The following is a 23,059-nucleotide window of genomic DNA, read 5'->3' as shown; positions in this document are numbered from 1 at the left end:
TTGGTTTCTTTTTTGAGTGTTTGTTCATGTCCATTCTATGTTACCTGTGTGCACGCCACATGCACTGTTGCTGGAGATTTTACCCTCAGTGGTATCTGTCAGGCTGGCTCTAGCACCCTCTGCAGCTGCGTGCTTATGTGTCGCTATAAGGGGCACTGCCAGCCACGTATCCTCTCATTTACTCTTACTGCCCATGATGGTTGCTGGAACGACCCCACTTGCTCTGGCAAGGCTTTCTTGTCAGTGGTTTTTGGACTCTAACTTCATTCTTAGTTATCATAGTTCAGTGTATATAGTTTTTGTAATTAGTGTTAGTGTACATAGTGTAAATATATAGTTCCTGGGACTCCTTCACCCCAAGGGCTGGGCATGCCCTGGTGCCCAGGCTTCAAGCCTTGTACCTTCTGTGGCAAACCTATGCCTGTGAGTGACCCACGCTCCAGCTGCTTGAAGTGCTTGCAGGAGATTCACTTGAAAGACAAGTGCCAGATGTGTCAGAACTTCAGACCCTGCACTAAAAAAGACAGAGACATTAGGCTGACAGCTATCCAAATGGAAGCCGCCCTCATGGATTCAGCACCAAGCACACTGGCGTCAGCGTGAAGCACTCTGGCACCGAGCTCTTCCCAGTACCATTCACCATCTCCAGTGCCAAGGAAGAAGCAGAAAAGGCAATTTACCGACAGAAAGTACTCACTGGTGCAGAAAAAAGGCAAGCGGAGGAAGGCAGCACAGTGAGACCCATGCCGGGCTACTCTTCCTCGAGTAGTCCTGTGATGGCACCGTCGACTCCACCTATAGCATTGAGTCCACTGTGGGACCCTCCTCTGACACCTGGAAGCCACCGTGGTACCAGTGGTCTGACCGATCCATAGACCCTGGGGGCTTTTCAATGGGACATCTGTCAGTTCCAGTGACCGGAAGTAGGAGGGAACAAGGAGCGTCAGGATTCTTCCCAGCACTTGGCCCCCTGGCACCCTCTAAGGGAAAGCCATCCCTGATCCCGGTGTCAAGATGACCTTATGTGCAACCTAAAGCCCATCACCAGTACCCAGCCTATCTGCCGCTGGACGTCAGTTCCAGTCCCCCTGCCAGCACCTGACCAATGGGCCACTGGCCTATGCCATAGCCTTACTGGAATCCCTGAGGGTTTTCCCCAGTACCAGGTCCTACCTCCCATCGCTCCTACTTGGTGGTTTCCAAGAGATGGGCTACTGCTCCTTCCCACTTGGCACCGGACCCCGACTGCGATACCGACCCCAGTACCAATGTTCAGGAGTTGGCTCAGGTGAACATACTTGAGGAAGAGGAAGGAGCCCCTCTGATGCAAGCTACCTCCTCATCCTCCCCATGCGAGGCTGTCCCGGGACCCAGTAGCCTGCTTCCACAGGATGACTTCAGGGCCCATCAGACCTTCTGAATCAGGTGGCTGTGGACCTGGGTCTCGAAATTTGAGTAGCTCAGAGGCATCACACAGCCTTATTGATATCCTGGTGGCAGCAGCTCCCTCCAAAGTGGCCTTACCCATCAATGAGGCAGTAATGGGACCAGTCAAGTCCCTGTGGCAAGCTCCTTCTCTGTCCCCCACCTCAAAGAGGGCAGAGAAAAAGTATTATGCCCAGCGAGCTGGTTCAAATACATGTACTCGCACCCTTACCTTCTCAGGGTCCCTGGTGGTGTCTGCAGCAAATAGGGACAGGCAGGGCCAGTCGAGTGCAACCCCCAAACAAAAAGACACTAAGAGACTGGACCTTTCTGGAAGAAAGGTTTATTCAGCGGGTACCCTTCAACTGCATATCTCCAACCAGCAAGCTTTGATGGAGAAATAAGATTATAATCTATCAGACTCCTTGGCTAATTTTAGGATTCCTTACCCCAAGATTCAAGGCAGGAGTTTGCTGCCCTCATGGAGCAGGGTAGGAATGTGGCCAGGACCTCTCTCCTGGAGGGTCTGGATGCTGCCGACTCAGCAGCTAGGATAATGGAATCACTGTCACCATGAGGCGTTATTCTTGGCTCCAGTCCTCCAGGCTTCCTCACAAGGTCCAACAGTCCATCCAGAGCCTCCCCTTTGAAGACTCCTCTCTTTTTTCGGAGCAGACAGATGCGAGACTTCATGGCCTAAAGGACTCGAGAGCCACCCCGTGGTCTTTAGGCCTTTACACTCCATCAGCTTCTACAAGAGTAAAGGGAGAGGTTATAAATGGCACCAACCACTCCCGTCGGGCTCTCAGAGGTACTCTGGGGGGCCTAAGAAGGCTTTTTAAAGGTGCGTCAGAGGGCACTGTGCCAGTCACCATTTCAGATCTGACTCCCCTTTTTGTTGTGGACTGTCTGTCCCTATTCAGCCCAGCATGGTCATACATAACATCAGCCCATTGGGTCCCAAGTACAGGGACAGTCAGGTATACCCATGAGTTTTTATCCACCTCTCCCTCCCATCGCTCTTCAGGCACCCATCTCATGAGCAACTCCTCGTCCAGGAGGTTCAATCTGTCGTACGGATGGGGGTTGTGGAGGAGGTTCCACAAGACTTGAGAGGGAGGGGGTTTTACTCCTGGTATTTTCTAATCCCAAAGGCGGCCTCTGGCCCATCTTGGACCTGCATCACCTCAACAGAAACTGAGGTTCCGCATGGTCTCCTTGGCTTCCATCATTCCCTCCCTGGATCCAGAAGACTGGTACGCCACCCTCGACTTAAAGGACGCATACTTTTACATTTCTGTCATCTTTGGCCACAGAAGATTTCTCAGCTTTATAGTTTGTCAATACCACTACCAATTCACTGCTGTTCCCTTCGGCCTATTGGCAGCCCCCCGAGTTTTCACAAAATGTATGGCGATAGTAGCAGCCTTCGTCAGACGACGAGGTGTCCAGCTCTACTCGTACCTTGACTGGCTGATCAAAGGTTGGTAGCAGGCTTAACTACAGAACAGTATCAGCATGGTCCGAGCCACCTTCCGATCGCTGGGTCTGTTGATAAACGAGCAGAAGTCAACTCTTCTCAGTTCAGAGAATAACATTTATTGAGGCGGTGCTCGACTCAACCTAAGCCAGAGCCTTTCTGCTGGAGGCCTGATTCAAGCCCATGTCAGACCTGATATCCAATGTCAAGGTCCACCCAATCACGACAGCTCAGGTTTGCTTCAAGCTATTGAGGCTTATGGCAGCATGTACTTCAATCTCGGATGTGTCAGACTTAGGGTGGGGAGCCGAACTCAGAACTCAGGGCCTCTGGTCCCAAGAGGAACTCTCCCTGCACATAAATGTCAGGGAGCTCAGGGCAGTACGCTTAGCATGCCAAGTGTTCCTTCCCCAGATCTCAGGCGAGGTGGTGCAAGTTCTGAGAGACAATACTGTGGCCATGTTTTACATCAACAAGCAGGGTGGGGCTTGATCTCTGGCCCCGTGTCAGGAAGCCATCCATCTGTGGGACTTCTGAGCAAAGCACTCCGTTCATCTTGAGGTGTCCCATCTCCCGGGAGCCCAGAATGTATTGGCTGATAAGCTCAGCAGTTCCCTTTTCTCTCACCACGAGTGTTCCTTTCACCTTTGGTCATCAGGTTCATCTTCCAAAGGTGGGGGCCTCCCCAGGTGGACCTGGTTACTACCAGGCAGAACAGGAAGTGCCATCAGTTTTGTTTGCTGCGCAGGCACAGCCCAGTCTCCCTCTCCAATGCTTTCCTCCACCCATGGACAGATCTCCTATTCTATGCCTTTCCCCCGATCCCCTTGGTTCACAAGGTCCTCCTAAAAATCAAACGGGACAAGGTGAAAGTTATTCTGATAGCCCTGGCATGGCCATGTCAAAACTGGTTTGGCACGCTCTTGGAGAGCAGCAACCCCACTCTCTCTCACTCCCACTCGATCCAGACCTAATTTCACAAGACTGTAGCTGGTTGCTTCCCCAAACCTCGTCTCCTTGCACCCAACTGTGTGGATGCTGCATGGCTGAACCCAGAAGAACAGGCTTGCTCGGAACAGGTCCAGCAGATCTTTCTAGGTAGTAGACAGGCTTCCACCAAGGCTACCTACCTGGGCAAGTAGAAGCGTTTCCTGATTTGAGCTTCTCAATCCACTCTCTCTCCATCTCAATCTTCCCTCCAGTCTGTCTTGGTCTATTTGCTCCACTTAAAGCAGCAGGGCCTGGCTCTCATATCTATCAAGGTACACTTAGCAGCCATCCCAGCATTCCACTCTCCAGTGAACAGCAGGTTAGTGTTTTCCCAGGAGATGACAATACGGTTTCTCAAGGGGCTGGAGAGCCTGTGTTCTCAGGTCCGTGAGCCGACCTCCCCATGGAACTTAAACCTGGTTCTGTCAAGACTCACAGGTCTCCCCTTTAAGCCGTTAGCATCGTGCCCCCTGCTACTTCTCTCTTGGAAGGTTGCCTTCCTAGTGGTGATCACCTCAGCCAGAAGGGTCTCTGAAATCCAGGTCTTTATGTCAGAACTGCCTTACTATACTGTGTTCTTTAAGGTCCAACTGTGCCCCAATTTGGCTTTCCTACCAATGGTGGTGTCACAATTCCATAACAAGCAAGCCATTTTCCTATCAGTCTCTTCCAGAAACATCACAAGAACTCTGAGGAACGGCGGCTTCACTCGGACGTTAGGTTTGCGCTTGCTTTTTATATTGAGAAGGACAAAAACCCTTCTGCAAGTCCACACAACTCTTTGTAGCAATAGCGGAAAGGATGAGAGGGCTTCCTGTGTCCAACCAGAGGATCTTGTCCTGGATAACTGCCTGTATTTGGGCCTGCTATGAGCAGGCGAGTGTCCTGCCTCCATCCTTCTTAACCGCTCACTCCACACAAGCCCAGGCTTCATCGGCAGCATGTCTCACGCAGGTCCAAATTCAGGACATCTGCAGAGTCGCAACCTGGTGGTTGGTGCATATCTACAGCATTGCCCAAGGCAGTTACAGAAGAGTGTCCATGAACTCTGAGCCCACCTCCTGGGGTGCTGCTTGTGAGTCATCTAACATGGAATGGGCAAGAGCAACACATCTCAGAGAACAAGTTACAAAAGGTTTGTGTGCTGTGAAGTTGTATCAGTAATCTAACAATAAAGAAATATCTTAGTACCAGTTTAAGAAAAATGTTTTGTTTGCCATGCAGTTTACTGCAGAATTTTCAGAATAAACTGTTGCAGTGTTCAGAAGAAGCCATTTTCGGTTTCCCATTTAATTGGAATCAGCTTCATTCACTCTTTTTTTTTTTTAAATTTTTTGTTGCGAAAGTGGGGTTTTATTTTGGCTTTATGGGAGCTGTTTCAACCATGTGGCCAGTCATATAGGGTCCATCCCTTACTTAACCGTACAGACTTGCGGCATAATACAGTATTTTTGGTTGGTTTAGAGCTGTTGGAATGGTGTGTTAGTTATGAAACATGAAAACTGTATAAATAGTTTTCTTCAGACACTTCCTTTTAATTCAAATAGTCATCAGATTCATATTTAGTGTACCATATTTTTCTTTGTTTTTTAATTTAAGATATTGTGCTTATAGAAAAAATAGTGAGCTCTGATAAATGTAAATAATCAAGGCTTGGTCCTACTCTCCAGTACAAGCATCCACACGATCATATCCTGTAAAGTCAGCCATGTGCACAATGACAGATTTCACAGGATCCTACAGTACTGCACATCTGTGGGGCGGGGGGAGAAGAAGAGTGCTACAAGTGCTGCAGAGCTGCTGATTATGTGAAACTTATAGAGCAGATACTCTATCAAGTCTGCATTACGTAATCCGTGTTCCACCAAGACAAAATGGTGATTTGCAAGGTATTTCAAAAGGTGTGTGTGTTTTTCAAAACAAAATAAATGAATAGAAATTGAAGGAGTTAGTAAAAGTTTTTAATTCTCTGGCTTGGGGTATTGACGCTATTTGTACTTGTATCTTTTTCTCGCGTGGCATTTAAAAAACGTAAAAAGAATGAAAACGCATTTTGGCCACGAAGCTGTATGCAGCCATTCCTCCCTAAACTGGTTACGGCTCAGAAATCTAAAGATCACTTCTAGAGCTTTTAGTTGTTCATTTTTCTAGGTTAAATCTTGAGCAGCATCTTGTGAACCTTGGGGTTTTATTTCCTCTTTTGCACATTCTTGAAACTTGTTAATTATGCTACACATGAGAATTTTTTTTAAAAATGGTCTCTGTGTCTTGCCCCCCTGTGTTTAGGATGCTATTCCTATCTTTTTAGAGCAGTCTCTGACACTAAATATTGTTAAAATGATGTCTTGTATTACTTTTGCTAGAATGAAAAAAGAATTGAACAAGAGAAGAGGCAGAGGATGGAGATTGAAAAAGATGCCATTGCCTTGAAACCTAAAGCAGAGCAGGAACAAATGGACACACAGAGCCTGACCAGTAGCTGTAGTCAAAAAACAAATGATTATAGACTGATAGAAACATACAAATCTGCACTCGCACAGCAATTGGAGCATGAAGAAGAGGGTGACCAACAAACCTCAGAATGCCTTGATTCAGGTGATAACTCCAATTTGAATATAGCCACTTACTGTCTTAACTACCATTGTTATATTTAATTTGATTCTTATTTTTCACCCAACTCTTCCCTGTGTCTGTATGACTTTGTGCATGCCACAACACAAATAACTGAAGGATACAAATGCACAATTGTTACTGTACAGAGGAATGTCATAATTCAACCAAGAATTAGTGTATTCATCAGTCTTATCCAATTACAATTGACCCATTTTTACCAGTACTTTCAAATCCATATCACACCTTGCATTAATATCAATGAGTTGTACTCACCTATCTAAAGACAAACTTTGGATCTTACATGTACATACATGATTATTTACAGTAATAAGGTTTAAAAGTCAGTTGTGTGTGTTATATATCATGTCAGGACTGCTGTTCATTGTATACAGAATGAAAATACGTAGAGCAGTCCATCCCAACGCTTATAGTCATCAAAAGGACACATCTGTACAGTATAGTAGAGTTCATTCTTAACAGTAAATGTGTGGTCCATGAACTATTTTCTTTCCATTTGTTGTAGACACCAGTAAAAAGAAAACAAAGAAACTGAAGTTAAAAAGGAGTCACAGGGTGGAACCAGTCCGTGCAGAGGAAGCTGTTCCCAAAAATCCGACCCCACCTCCACCTCTTCCACCAGGTGAGTTAAATACCTTGTGGTAATAAGTGTGCCAGTTCATGAAAGCTGGGCCCTTAAAAGACTTGGCTTTTTAAACATGCAGAGAAGAACCGTTTTCACCCAGGATTATGCCATCATAGTTTGATTAGTTTCTTTTGAGAATTGCCCATGTAGATCCCCATTTGTACGAGGCTGTTGAGCACTATCATTCTGTCAGTAGGCTTTGCCTAAGTCTCTCAACTCACGAGGGCAAGCTAACCTGCAGGGTATATTTGCTCAGTTCCTAGTTAGGGGTTGGGAAAATTGACCAGCATGGCTGTAGAAGAGTAATATATAGCTATGCTTCAATAATTCCCCATTTAGATGTAATTTATTTGGTATAACTACATATATCAATAATAACCCTTTATAAATTGTTAATATTACTTAAATGTAATGTGTGACCATTCTGATTTCTTGCTCGTCGTATTGTGAGCTTCTTCAATAGGAACAGCTGGAGAAAACGCACAATCACTTGCTTTCCAGAAAGCCAAAAGAAGGCCCAGTGACATCCTTCCAAGAAAGCTCATAATGTGCTGAGTAAGAAAAATCTGATTATTAATATGTAAAACTGCCAGTAGAAAACTTAATCTTTTGAACTCCTCACAGATCTTGGAAATCATGCACCTTGGTATAACTTGAACATTACTTCTATGACAGGAAAAAAAAATACTGATGGTACCTACAGCAATTAACAGGCAGGTACAAAAATATTTCAGAGATGATTTAGATATCTTGTCTTACAAATGGCTAGTGTCCTGATTTTTAGGATGATCTGCTTCTCCTATCTGATTGAAGTACACTGTTCTTCCAGCTTTTAATTGGGTAACTTTTTCAGTATCTACATCTATTGATGGAATCTCTTACAGTGTATGCAGTTAGTATTAGATTGAAAGTGTAAAACTGGGGAAACAGGGAAAGTGTTTTTGTCTGTTGCATTAACAAAAGTGCAAGAAAATTCAATAAGTGCAATTCTCTAAAATATTAAGATATTTTTCATTGCTGCTTTACATTGCATTTTAAATAATATTTTGTTTTCAGTGGATTCACTAATACACCATGTATAAAGTATTCCTTCCCCCACCCCCTGATACTTTCTTGTCTCCTGAGGAGAAAGATTCCCCCTTCCTCCCAGCTTTTCTTCAGAGCCAAATATTTTGACAGAGTGGTACGTTTTTTTAATGTGTTTGTTTTTCTTTAGTTGGCTGGGGAACCCCCAAAGTTAATAGACTTCGAAAACTTGAACCTCTTGGTGAAACCCGTCATACTGGTAATTTTTTTTAAAAAAGAGCACTATTCATTGTTCTCTTATACATTCGTTCCATTCTTCACCTTTTTATTTCTTTAATACCTTCAACCAAAAACTAACCCTTTGCTTGTTAAAAGCATCTTTTTGATTTTAAGTTCCTTCTTTTTAATGTGTGTTCTCTTTATTTCCTTTTCCCCCAATAGGAGTTCAAAGCAGCATGTGGTGTCATAAATCATTTGAGGATGTTTGTACAATAGCATACACCTACCTCTTATGATATGCCATATAATACTGCAGTAACAGGGCTCATCCCTAAACATTTCAAAATCAAACACTTTTTTTTTTACTTCATAGTAGTTTAAAACTTTTTTAAAACTTAGAAGTAAATCAGGTATACATTTCAGTTTTCCATATGTATTGGCAACATCCTGAGTGTGAGGAACTATAATTTGACAGTTCCAAAATATTTTAAAACAAAACTGCATTTAATTTAAAAAAAAAAAAAAAAAGGTAACTTGTTATGGGCATCATCCATGTGTACTGTGGCATAGATCTGGATACATTTTATTGCCAGAATGAAAATTAAAGGCATCTGTGCACCTTTGAATTAGATAGCTTACACTGTAATAGGAAAAGTCCCTGTAAACTGCAAATGCTGGGAGGATTAAGCTTAGTAACTTGTATTAAAATGTAGGAGATTCCTGGTTTTAACTTTTTCCTCCTTGAGCTGAATTATTATTTCTCTTAATTCTAATAACAGTTTAAATATTTATTTAGGGCAGAAATAATTTCAGTATTCTTTGTTTGCATAAAACATCTCCTTTTATGGCAGACCCTGCAAGAGATGTTTTCTATATTGTCTGGTATTACAGCTTGTTCCCAGTGCCATACAGAGGCTTGTATAGCGTACGTTATTTTTCTTACATGTTAGTGTTTTTTCAAATTCTGATCAAATGGATATAAGTGAAATGAGATTTTAAAAGAAAAAATTTACTTTCTACAGGAGACACTGTTACGTACAATAAAAAGTAATCTGTAGTTTATATTAATCAAATCTTATCATAAAACAATCTTACTCTTCTTTTAAGGAGTTTAAAGAGAAGAAAGAGAAAGAAAAGCCAGAAAAGAGGTAGGGAGGGAAGGGAAGGGGTCATATTCTTTGCTTACATCTGATTTGCTCATAAGTGAGACTTTCTGGTTTGTGGCTAGAGCACGGGACTGGAAATCAAGAGACCGAGGGTCTATTCCCAGCTCTGCCACTGGTTGTGTGTGACCTTTGACAAGTCACCTAACCTCTGTATTCCTCAGTTTTCCCATCTGTAAAATTGTGATAATACTTTAAAAGCACTTTGAGATCCTTGAATGAAAGATGCTTTGAGAGGAACTCCTATTGACTGGAGGTATCCATTGAAGACCAAAGGAGTTTGGATCTAAGCAAGTGCAAAAACATTGCTTACCCTTGTTCTCAGGGATTTATTTAACTAGTGCAAAATTTTCCCAGTAACTAACTCTGTGAAACAACTTTTTAAATCCTAGAGCAATGAAATCCATTGTGTTTTGTGATTTCAGGTCCTTTTGTCCCCAGCTATACATATTTGCTGAAGTTTAAAAACTGAAGTTCTTCTTCGAGTATGTTAGTGTGAATCCCACTTTAGGCATTCCGGTGCATGAGATCACATGGTTAACAGTGTCTGTTGGGGCTACCATGGTCCCTGTGCTGCCTCATGCTCCCATGCTAGGGCATAAAGGGCAGAACGGCTGTGACCGTCCTTCAGTTCCTTCTTTTTGCCTATGGCAGCAAGACGGAACCTGGTGAATGTTCAACCCACTACTTTTCTTAGAGACTTTTAAATCATTTCTTTTCAGCCAACTTTGTGAAGAAATCTTTATTTTCATGCTCCCGTCATTGAACATTTTTTTAAAAAGCCCTCTCCTCTGTACTTTGCACTAACCGCACTCTCATGGCAGACTCCAAACCTTCACAGTTTAATCCCTTCCCAACCTGTGACGGATTCATCCCTGTTTTGATAGGTATAGTTGATGTCTGTTCTGTCTGGGGGAGAACCATATTCCTAATAGGTGTTCAGTATCCAAATGCTTCTCCCCAAGGACTCTCAAGTCTAGGGATGCATGACTGAAGCTACACCTACTTGAGCGATCCATGAGGCAGAGGAGATGACCACCTCCAAAGAGCAACTGAAAGAGTTATCATTAGGTAGTGCTCTGTTGAGCAGACACCATCTCATACTCCTGGGGGAATTTTACACCACTGCACATGCACAGAATTCATGTCCCCTGCAGATTTCTTTGCTTCCCTGCAGAAAAATGACTTTCTGATGGTGAAGCAAAGGGAAGCCACAAGAGTGGTCATGCAACCCTCTCCAGCAGTATGTTTTGGGTGCCCAGGGCAGCCAGCAGAATGGTAAATCACTGTGAGGCAGGAGGCTGGACTGGGGAAGACCCGGCTGGTGTCTCCTGCCCTGCGCTGGGCTCAGTTGGTAGTCCCAGCTGGGCTGGACAGAACTTCCTCTTCCCCTGAACAGCATCCAGAGTTGATCAGACCAACCCCTAGATTTCTCCCCAGGCTGCAGGAAGCTCTGCAACTGCCCTTGCTTCCTGCACCCATCGCTCCTCAGCTGCAGGGGGAAGGATCGCTGTCCAGAACCCCCCATGCTGAGCCCCACTCCCCCTGCACCTGGACCAACCTGCCACGTCGCCCGCACCCAGATCTCCACCCCACCGAGCCCCAGCTAGCTGCACCTGGATTCCCCACCTCTGAGCCCCACTCCCCACAGTATCTGAAACCCCACACTCAGACCCCCTGCCAAACTCTATCTCCCCCACCCCCAGACCCTCACTGAGCTCCAACCACCTTCACCTGGACTCCCCTGCAGAGTCACATTACCCTTGCACCCAGAACCCCCCAACAAACCCCAGTGCATCCAGATCCCATCCTGCACCCGGATCCACCTCTGAGCTGCCCACACCCAGACTGCCCCATACTGAACCCTCTTCACCCACACCTGAATACCCCTACACTAAGCCCCTCCACACCTGGATCATGCCAGGCCGAGCCTGCCTGCCCACACGTCGCGCACCTGGCACAGAGGGGCAGGGCCTTGGGGTGGTTCTGAGGCAGGCCCAGTCCTTGCGCTGTGTCAGGGTTGGGTGCAGCCTTACTGCTGAGTTCATGTCCTGGGGGGAGAGGGAAGGGCAGTGGAAGAGCTGCAGAGTGATCACCCATCTCTGTGCAGCCAGTGGCTTGTGCTCCTCAATGCCATGCTGGAGCCTCCACGTTTATTTGACACATAAAATGTGCAGAAGTTTGCAGAATTTTAAAATATTGTATGCAGAATTTTTATTTTTTTGGCGCAGAATGCGCTCAGGAGTAATATCACAAAGTCCAGTAATGAAAGAATGGCAGGAAAGATGATGCCAAAATTGGCACTGGTTATGTTGACATTGACCAAGTCCTTCAGTACTGGTCACCACTACATTGACACCAGTGTTGACAACCCCATCTTTGGCAGTGGCGCCTCTGGCTCAGACAGTGTCATCATTGGAGCCAGCACTGGTGCACCAACAGAGCGGTGAGACCAAAAGAAAGTGGAGCTCAAACACAGCTCTGAGCATCAGGAGACACCATCCCATAGGGAGGAGAAGCATCTTCACTCCTCCAAGGTCAAAGCGTCTGAGGAAGGAGCAAAATGCAGTAAACTAGTATCAATGAAGGCACCAGCACCAACCACCCTGCCAATTACAAGTCCTATGTATGCTTTCTCAACTTTTGAGATCCCCTCTGGGGACATCATTTGTATCAGGATAGTGCCCAGCACCAGAATTGGATCTGAGCCCTTACTCCATGGCACTGTCATTTGAAGGGTCTTACTCTTCTTCACCATCTCTGGTTTACGCCTGCTCCATGGTGTTGAGCAAAGATGGTTCTCTACTTTCTGAGAGCCAACCCTACAGCTTGTACCAGAGATCCCTCTCTCAGGGCACTGCTGCAAAGGAGGTATGAGTGGCATTGGGCCAACAGCTGCAACTGGCCAGTACCTGTATAACATGTTGCCCTGGCCACGCTGGCCTGAATGGGGGCTGCCATCTCAGGTGTCTCACAGCAGCTTTCCCTCTTGTACCTCCAGGAAGAGGAGGACAACAGGCTCCCTTGTGACATCACTACCCAGACCACGAACATCAGAGGTAGAAAAGTCAAAACTCAACAAAGGCAAGCCCAAGAACAAACACCCCCAAAAACTGGACCTTTATGGGTGCAAAGTCTACTCATCTGCCTGACTGCAAGTCTGTGTGGCAAACTAAGACGAGTTGTTTGCCAGATGTAATTTCCTGACATGCGAAAACAGTTTCTAGAACAGCTCTGTGGGCAGCCATAGATGCCTCTGATATGGCCACAGTTGTGACCATGGCTCTTGACATCTGAAATACCAAAGGAGATCCAAGACACCATATAGGACCACCTGCTCGAGGGAATGAGCTCTTCAGCAAAAGAACGGACAAAGCACTCCAGTCATTGAAAAATTTAAGGGCCACCCTGGGGTCACTAGGGATTTATACACTACCCCCTCTAGGAAGCCTTACAAATATCAGCCTGAACAGAGAGACAGCAGCCTCACCCCTGTTTTTAGGGTAGATATCGGGTCTACCCACCGCAGAAACCATTGCAATACTTGAGATCATTTGCCTCCTCCATCGCCCCCATCACCCTAGCAGCTAAACAGCAGATTTGACAGGAATGTCAGGAACCACGTCAGAAATGATCAGGAGACAGCAGCCATCTTAAGAAGCCACATTGCCTGTTCGTCGGGCTTGGTCTGATATCGCTTCAGACAAGTGGGTGTTGAACATCATTGACCATGGCTATCCCATTCATTTCCATATCTTCCCCCCTACCTACTTCCCTTCCTCATCCATCTTCAGTACTGAAGTTTCTCAAAGTGTTATTACATACTTACTCATAGGTCAGAAAACCTACCCCCTGCCTGGGACCTCAGTGTAGTCACCCTGAGGCTCATAGTTTCCATTTTATTCTCTCTCAGAATGCTCTTGCATCACTTTGCTCTGAATACTGTCTTCCTAGTGGTTCTCACTTCACCTAGACGAGTGAGGGAGCTTCAAACACATATGGCTGATTCTATCCATACAACATTCCGTAGCGAAAAGGTGGTGCTGATACCCCTGCCCTCCCCCCATAAGTTTCTTCCTTAGTTGAAATTCTGAGACCGCCTTAAGCAATCAACATTCCAGTTTTCTTCCCAAAGCCATACTGAACTGTGAGAAAAGAAATTACATACACTAGAGGTATTCAGGAGTTTACTTTATTATGTTTCGAGGACTGAGCTGTTCAGACTGTCACCCTGTCTATATCTAGTCACAGCCAGGGTTTTCTAAAGGCCATGTTGCAGGTAATGAAGGATATCGCAATGAAGCTGTGTTCCCAGTTGGATGTTGTACCTCTCCCTACAAACTGCAAAGCATTCTAAACCGGAGCATAAGCAACAGTCCACCACTTGCTTCACAAGTGTGCCAATATCAGAGATCTGTACGGCAGCAACAAGTAACCTCCTTTGTCAAACACGGTGCCTTGTAGTCAGCAGCTAGATCAGGTGGAAAGGTCGGGAGAGCAGTTCTACAGTCGCTGTTGGACTGATACAGTTGAAACGCTTCATCTCCACCATCCTGAGGGAATACAGCATGCCAGTCACCTGCAGTGTGATCTGCACTGACACAAACTCAAAGAAGAAAGGTTACTTAACAGACAGTTACTGCAAGTTCCTTTAAGATGAGGTAGTCAGTGTGGATCTCACAACCTGCTCTCCATCCCTGCTTTTCACAGTCTTGAGCTAGCCCAGGCTTTGAATTGCAAGGGAACTGGGGAGAGTTGCAGGTGCTGCACCCTTTATACCCTCTCATAAGAGTACAAGGAGGCAATGGACACTGCTTTTCAAATAATCCCATCTCATGCACATGAGGTACATGCACACCTACAGTGGGATCCACATAAACTGCAATATCTCAAAGAACCACAATTACTGTAGGATGAGAGAATTCTTTTTGCAGGTGCTCTACTCAGGCCTGGTCTGTAGTGGGGTGGTGGTGGGGGGTTCAATCTAAGTTACGCAACTTCAGCTACGTGAAGAACATAGCTGAAGTCTTTGTACTTAGATCTACTTACCGCAGTGTCTTCGCTGTGGTTGGTCGACAGCTGATGCTCCCCCGTTGACTCCGCCTGCGCCTCTCACTCTGGTGGAGTACCAGAGTCAACGGGAGAGCGCTCGGCGGTCGATTTATCACATTTAGACTAGACATGATAAATCGACCCCCCGCAGGATCGATCGCTGCCCATCAATCTTCCGGGTAACATAGACAAGCCCTTAGAGTAGTTCTGGGGCCTTTTAGCCAAGAAAAAAGCCACTGAAAATAACCAATTTGTTAAACTTCAAACAGCATCTCGTACTCATGCACAGTCATAACTTTATAACATGTTTTTTACCCAAGTCACTTGTAAACAATATATTATAAAAATATTTGATAGGTCAATAAAGCAAGCCTCCATCCCCTTAAACGTGACTTCTGTGGCTTTAGTTTCTGTCTATGCTCATGAAATACCACAAGTGCTCCCTTAGTATTCCTATTCACTTTTGTGTGAATCTGTTAGTAAGAGTAGGAGAGTAATTTGAAATATTTGTATCTATCTTTTTAAAAATGTTGGACTATTTCTAGATGTGTAGTAGACACATAGTACAGTGATGGCAATAGAGAGAGATCTAAAAATCAGTACTGTGTACCATGCAGTAAAAGAAACCTGCAAGGCTCTGGTTATAATGTTGTTTGAGTGTTATCAGAGAATAAATTTTTTTCTTACCACTGTTGACTTACTATAGTAACATACAGTAAACATGATGATCAGGTTATTTAGGATCTGAATCTTATCATTCTTCCATCATTCTTTGTGGAGAGTTGTATGCAGGATGTTTAGGCAGAGCCAACAGGCAGTATAGCCAGTTATATGAAACATTAAGCAATTATTTTAACTAAAGTTTGAAACTTTGCCAAATATGCAAGTTACTGTAGCACAACACTTGTAAATGAATGTCACATTATTCCTGATGAAGGATGTATTTGCATAAATCATCAACTATTTTATCTGCAGGAGCTTAAATTGCCTTCCAAACCCAATCTTCTTAAAATTCCTTTTTAGTTACTTAGTGAGAGGCTGACTATAACAGAAGCCTCTCAAAAGCTTTCATTTACCCTGTTAGGATTCAAAATGGTTCTGTCAATGTTGTGCTCCTGATTCTCTTCTCACCACTGCTGTAAAATGGGAGTAACTCAATGAATTTACATCAGTGTAAAACTAGTCTTCAATAACCGATCTTATCCTAAGTACAATGGGGAAAAATAAAACCCTGATCTTGCTAACATGTATACATGTACTTAAGGAGTAAGACCTGAATTTACTTGCCTGTGTTAGTTCTAGATCCTAAAAACTGCTTCACCACAGGTCATTACATTTATAGATTAAAAACTCTTGTAAAGGCATATATTTTTAATGTGAATTGGAATATATATTCAATGTTGTGAGTTTAAAAAAAAATTTGAAAATTTGCAATGGCAAGCTATAATTGGTTTAAGATTTACAGTTCCATTGTCAATACTACTGAAATTGAGATTCAAAGGGTTCAAAAAGTTGCTTGTACATTTTCCTGTTTTCCACCTGTTTCTTGTTACCAACCATTCTTGACACTTTATTTTATTTTTAATATTTTGCATATACTAATTTGCATGCAAGTTTGTAAAAACTGTTTATGTAAGGCAGGATCTCTTTCCTTGTTTTGTCATGCTTGTAACTTGGTGCTGGAAAGCAAATTTTCGCACCTGAAAACCCATTGCTGGCAGCAAACTCATTGCACTGATGGCTAAAAATGATTACAATATCCGATTCAGAGGGCTAGCATGATTGTTATAAGAACTAAAATATAAGTGGTTTCAGATTTTTGGACACATACTCACTTAGAGGAGAATAAAAGAAGAGTTTTCAGTCAAATTCTATCAAATTTTATGTATGTAATTCATTAAACGGCACAGTTGAAAACTACAAACATTGAGGAGCAATGCCATTAGACCAGCAATTCTAATTTTTATACCTTCTTCTTGCAAAGTCTGGGTAGCGCTTGCCAATTTCTGTCACCTATGAATTATTATTCTCAATTTTTATTATTATTTTAAGTGTTGTTATCTATTCAGTTCTGTCTTCTTCAGAATGTGCAGTGTTCAGCATGTTTCCAGGACTTTACATAGCTGAGACCAGAAGATCTGGTCTATGCATCTTCCTGAAGGAACTGAGCAGTTCCTCCAAGGAAAGAGAAACAAAATAAAGCCTAACCATGTAATCTAACCACCATATATTGATTTTTTTAGTTATTGTTTCCAAGTTACTCTTACAATCCATTAGTAGGCTTACTCCAAGGTACTGATTTCTTAATATGTATTGTACAATGACTTGGAGATTTTGAGCAAAACAGCCACCAAGATGAGTGATTTTTAACCTGGACACTGTAAACATGAATACCCTATAATAGAAGTTATATGAGCAAGGAAACATAATAATCAAGCATAAAATAACTGCCATTTTTAATTCATATGAAATATTTATATCTTACCAGAGCAACATGGCATACCTGTAATTTGCCATAATTTTAGGTCACCCAATCAAGTCATCCGATCATTCGAGGATGTCTATGTGAGTTGTGGTCGTATGTCAATATGGTCAGAAAATGAAAAATGAACTTGGTAATAGCAGCACATGTTTATGAAGTTATTTTTATTGGTGATGTTTAGACCAAGAAGCAGAAATACACGCGCGCGCACACACACACACACATACGCTGTATTGTCAAAATTAAAGATTGGGGCCTACATTTTCCAAAGTAATTAGTGATTTCGGATACCTTAATGTCTGGCTGCCCAAATTGAGACACCATTAGAACACTGGATTTTCAGAGAGTGGCCATTCAGTACTTTCTGAAAATCCGGCCCCGTTAAGGTGTGTGAAGTCAGGTGCCCAGAATCACTGGTCATTTTTGAAAAATTAGGCCTAATTTTCTTTACTAGAAGAGGTGTCCCTGTCCCTGATTTTGCAGTTGCATAATTGCTAGACTTAGGCCTGTATATGCCTGCGTATTCAACAGTGCTGTGTTTGGATGTTTTTCTAAATGGTCGGTCCTACAAACACTTTTTATCGGGTATAATGCTTAATAATGTGATTAACCCCATTTAAATCAGTAGTACTACTAGCATTAGTAAATGCTACACAGGGTAGTAATTGTTTGCAGGATCTGGCCCTAAAATTGTGGTCTGCCTGGTTTTTAAAGCAGCAAGAATTCAACAGAATTAATCTGTCCTTTTGAAAAAGATGATGTAAATTCGATTCTAACATGTTTTTCTTCTGGTATGTTTTTTATGTAGATTTCTATGGAAAGCCGCTACCTCCATTGACTATACGGCAGAGACCTAACAGTGACACCCATGATGTCATTTCTTAACCAGATCGCATCCTACATTTTTAACTTAATCACAAAATTATAACAATTTTTCTTACTTGAAGAAAACTTGGTACTGTTTAAAAAGTTGCTGTGAGATGAGACAATAAGAACCCATTTTCTTTTCTGCCACGGGTTAGTTCTACTGGACTGGATTGATGAGATTTTCTACTTGGCTTATTAGTTACTGTTCACATTCTCACCAGCTCTTCTTCAGGGGTTAACAGGGACATGGAGAACAGAAATGTTTGAGAGCACTTGCATGCACGTGGAATTTGGGATCAGGTTAGTACTGTTGGATTTCATATTGGGGTTTACATGCCAGACTGTATAGCTATAACCCTGAAGAAAAACACCTTCAAGACCAAATGCAAATGGATTGGGTGTGCACATCAAGACTGTCATTCATATGTTGTGTAGCAATCCATATTTCTACAGCTAATAATTTTAAGGCATTTTGTAAGATGTGTGCATGTTAGAGTGAATATAGAGAATTCTATGCTACAAATGTTAACTATATTTTTATAGTTTTTTTAATATTTTATTTGGGAATTTGATTTAACATTAATGCCTGTTACTCGCCATCAAAATGGTGTCTAGAAAATGTTAGAAATTTGTTGATAACTTTACCCATATGAATATATTGACTTTTATGTTTACTTTATAATAGCAATACATTTTGGTTGGGATTTATGTCACCAGTTGCCCTAATTATTCATATATTGCCCTTCTGGCAGTCTCTGGGGTTTTTAAGATAAACGGATTTTACACATAATTATGGTATTTGAATGGACTGTCTAAAAGTTTTTTTCTTATGGATCATTTTCTTTTGTTTTGTTAAACGGGAGTTGATATGCATAGTAAATATGTTTTCAAATATCTTAATTGAATATTATATTATGTGCTATAAGATAGAATTGCACACAATTGAAATTTTGAACTCATTTCAACTAAGAATTCTGGTGAAAAATCAAATCAGTTAGCATACATGTCTGTTTAATGTGTTCTATAAAACACTAAAGATGTCATATTGAAAATGTAAAAAGCAGAGATTTTTAAGCCAATGTAACGAGCCTAATTCTAACCTTCCAAATAATATGCCCCTCTCATATTTATTTTTTTAAAAGGGAGTGGTGTGTTGGAGGAGAGAATTGGATTTACTGTACTTCAAATGTTTTGATATACGTTTGTATTCTGTTACATTTGGGAGAATAATTTCTATACCATGTGTGTATGTATAATTTTACTACTTAGTTGCTGGTGACTGGAAAACCTTCCCTACAACGTTACAGTGAGGTTGAAAGCATTTGTGAAAAAAGCACAGGTCCTAAATCAAAGGTTTTTGGAATAGGCAGGCAATGATGACTTTCTGTTACGCTACCAGCTTCCCATCATCTCATACTAGCAAAAAACACTAGGCCGTGATAATGCAGTGAAATATATTCATCAGCTACCTTAACATTTGAAAGCATTGCATGAGGTTTTAGCCACATGACTCTTGTTAAAGTCAATGGGAGTGACAGCTAAAACCCCACACAATTCTTTTGAAATGTAACCCTTAGTTAATGGTTTAAAATATTAGTTCGTTTTAACTAAAGCAAAACCGTCACTAACATTAAGGATGTGTATTGCATTGGGAAGAGAGATCTCAAATTCAGTGAGTAATGGGTATGTATAAAACCATTTGAATGTGACTGGAAATAGCAGGAGAATACTTCCCTGGTAGTGGTAACAGGGTCTGGTATGGTGACAGGGTTCTGTTTGGGTAAATAATGATACTATTGTGATGTACTTTGGCTTGCTTTCAATAAACATGTCTTAATATTTAGCATTCTTTCCTTAAAAGTTTACACGCATGATCCCATTAATCTTACCATGTCATACACATACATGTAATTAGTTACCTTGTCATACACATTCCTTTGGTTTGAAGGGTCTATGTACTGTAGTTTGACACTTTTTTCAGTTTCATCTTGACCTTTGAGTTTTTTCTTTATCTATATGCAAAACAAATTAAATTAATGAAAGTCTTTGTTTCTCTTTTTAAAGTGCAACTAAAAAGAAAGCTGGCATGGAAACTAAATGAGAAACTGAAACTTAAAACAATGATATTTCTCATATTCAGAATTTGTTTCTACTGTTAAAATAAATTTATATTGTTGTGAGACCAAATTACTAGAAATATTTTTCATACAGTTTTATATATGAAAGCGTACTGTAATTGACTGCATTGTTTTTCTCATTATTTTATACTACATCAGCTTTTTATTGACGGTCACTGTGTATAGAATAAAACTAATGTACAGCATCTAAGTGTTTTCTTTATTACATATTAAATACTTTTGGGGGGCAAGTACAGAAGAACCTCATGAATTCTTATTAATGACTGTGGGAACCATTTTGCAATTTGCATTGCTAAATACCATGAATTAGTGAGAAAGTGAACAAATTAAAAAACAAAAACAAAAAAAACCCAGCCACAATAAGTACTTCATGTATTTTGACAATTATAGATTTATATTTATATTTGTCGTATATTATAAAAAAATACTATTTTAAATACTTCTTGAGGCCTCACTAGTGCACTTAACTATTAATCTTTGAGACAGTAGGAGGTACTACCAGATTTGAGCAAACTATAAAATTGGGCTAGTGAAGTTCTGTATTTGTCTTAAATTGTGTGTTTGAGATTTCATCCTTGTGCATTTATCAATGTATTCAACTCTTAAGAGCACTTGCTCTTAAATACATGGATGATTTGCACATGCAACTGTTCTCTTAGATAAAGCCGCTATCTATGTAACATTTTAACTTCTTTATGGGACATGCGAAAAGATAGGTGAGAGAAGACCCCCACATAGCTTCATAACATATGGGAAATAGTGGCTGCAAATGCTAGATTAATGTTAAAATGTAATTAATGATTCAAAAGGCAAATCAATCTTTTTCTTTAACCCCTTTCACCCTGTTCCAAATAAGGGAAGGGGAGGAGGATACACAGTTTACTGAAATGCTTAATTTTTTTAGTGTAAATAATATTTAAACTTTGTGTTCTAAAAGTGCAGTGCAATCATTAAAGATTCACGTTGTCTACAGCTACATTTTTCTGATTTATCATTTTTCATGTACATTTACAATAAGTGAGAACACCCCACACTTAACATGGGAGCAGGAGAAAACTGGATCTGAAATAATGGATACTCATAACATTAGACACCTTGGATGAGATCCTCACCCTGTTGCAGCTGTTTATGATGGCTAAAGGGGACAGAGAAATCTGCAGAGGTCCTAGAAGATTTCACACAGAGTGAGAACTGCAAAAGGCAGTTGTAGATAGTTGTCAAATCAAGAGGATGTTGGGGGTGTCAGTTGCAAAGGCTGCAGCATTGCAGAGATTCTGAACAGCCCTCTGCCCCATAAGACAGCATGAGGAGGCTTGGGGTAACTTAGACAGCCTTGTAGGATTTAAAGCCACCTTAGCCCCCACCCCCTCGGGCTGTGGTTCTGTGCTGGGCTTCTTAGAGGCACTGCACAGAATCTTACTATTGAAAGGTACACACAATGATAACTTTACCAGATGGAGATTATTCTGTGCTTGTTTTTCTTCTCTCTCTCCATCACAAACATATATATATATTTTTTTGGCCTGAAAGCCGTGCTTCTTGGCCTAGTGATGCCACTTCAGACAGCAATGATGTTCAGTATGATAACTTCAGGGTGCTTCGTTGCTAACTTTGTGATAACTGTCTCCTTGGCTGCCACCTTTGGAGTTCATTCAGCTCAGGATACTGTTGTTACCTCAAAAGGAAACACCATCCTAAATTATTTCAATAGAAATGCCATTAATGAGATTCACAGAAGTGACTAGAAAGCTAATAATAAAAGTTTCCATTAGGGCAGAGACATGTTCAAGTTTTTTTTTTCCTGCTGTTTGGATACACTTTGCTATCTTACCTAAGATCACATTGGCACTTACTAGAGGGTGATCTGTACTCCACAACAAACTGTTTTAGGAAAATAATGCACTGTGGCAAGCTGCAAAGCACTGCCTGCTCCCCAGTGAATATGGGGCTGACCTCACTCCCCTTGTACTGGTTGTGAGGAAAGATTATAGGATTGTGACTGTTTCACACAGTAACACCCCCCACCTACTGTCATAAAAATGGATTGATCTCTAACTGGGAAACTGTAGCGTGAGATTTTCGAAAGCACTCAGCATTGGCCTAACATTGACTTCAGCTCAAGCAGAGTTAGACAGATGCTGGGCACTTTTGAAAGTCGCATACCTAGGATGTTTATATAAACAAAACTGTTTGTGGTTGGTTGACTGCAGTGTCCCGTATGGCCCCTATTTTGAATTTCCCCTCTTCTTGAGAAGTGGAAATCCAGACGCTCAGGTTAGAAGTCCTATTATTTTTAAAATTTGGCATAAGTGTTTATATGAATGAAATGGATGTTTGTGCTCCAAATTTCTAAAATAAATATCCATGCTTCAGCTCAGCATTTATTCTGTATAGAGACAATCATAGGTGCCGACTTCCCCTCTGCCCCATGGATGCTCTGCCCACCCCTGCACCACCTTCATCCTGCCTCAATTTCACCCCCTTCCCCCAAGTCCCTTCCCCTGCCCTGCCTCTTTACCACCTCCTCCTCCGAGCGCCTGCATCCCCACTCCTCCCCCTCCCTCCCAGAAAGTCCTAAGCACTGCCAAACAGCCATTAGGCAGCGGGTGGGAAGTGCTGGGAGGCAGAGGAGCAGGGACACGGTGCGCTCAGGAGAGATGGAGGGGTGGGGGCAGGGGGAGCTTGGCTGCCGGTGGTGCAGAGCACCTGCTAATTTTTCCCCTTCGGTGCTCCAGCCCCACAACACCCATGGAGTCAGCACCTATGGAGACAACATTGAGTCATTTATCTGTCAGCCTGGCCCACTACTGGAGCTTGAATGCTCACATTTTATTAACGTTATCGGTTTAGAGCCAGATTTATTCATTCTTGTATGAATGGCCAAATAGCTTTCTGTGCCAAAAAAGAATACTGTAATGCTTGAGAAAATGAGGTGCCTCTCACTCTTGACCGCTAACGTCT

The 23,059-nt window shown here is 42.3% G+C and overlaps 1 protein-coding gene across 4 annotated transcripts in view; it reads left to right on the top strand.

The window, feature by feature from the left end:
* ARL13B (ARF like GTPase 13B) overlaps positions 1–20,282 on the top strand; it is an 80,455-nt gene extending 60,173 nt beyond the window's left edge. The window contains exons 8-12 of one of the 4 annotated variants that reach the window (XM_074972470.1): positions 6,259–6,490; positions 7,032–7,148; positions 8,368–8,436; positions 9,504–9,544; positions 17,902–20,282. In XM_074972470.1, the coding sequence (XP_074828571.1) occupies positions 6,259–6,490; positions 7,032–7,148; positions 8,368–8,436; positions 9,504–9,511 (426 nt within the window). In that variant the 3' untranslated portion in view covers positions 9,512–9,544; positions 17,902–20,282. Of the gene's footprint in view, positions 1–6,258; positions 6,491–7,031; positions 7,149–7,775; positions 7,869–8,367; positions 8,437–9,503; positions 9,545–17,901 lie in introns of those variants that run through there. The other 3 variants (XM_074972452.1, XM_074972478.1, XM_074972461.1) reach the window with 3 other exon arrangements.
* The last annotated feature ends 2,777 nt before the right edge of the window (positions 20,283–23,059 follow it).

This window comes from Natator depressus, chromosome 1 (genome assembly GCF_965152275.1).
Source record: "Natator depressus isolate rNatDep1 chromosome 1, rNatDep2.hap1, whole genome shotgun sequence".
Classification (NCBI taxonomy): Eukaryota; Metazoa; Chordata; order Testudines; family Cheloniidae; genus Natator; species Natator depressus.
The sequence above is the reverse complement of the archived record's forward strand: the minus strand, read 5'-3'. Positions and strand labels throughout refer to the sequence as shown.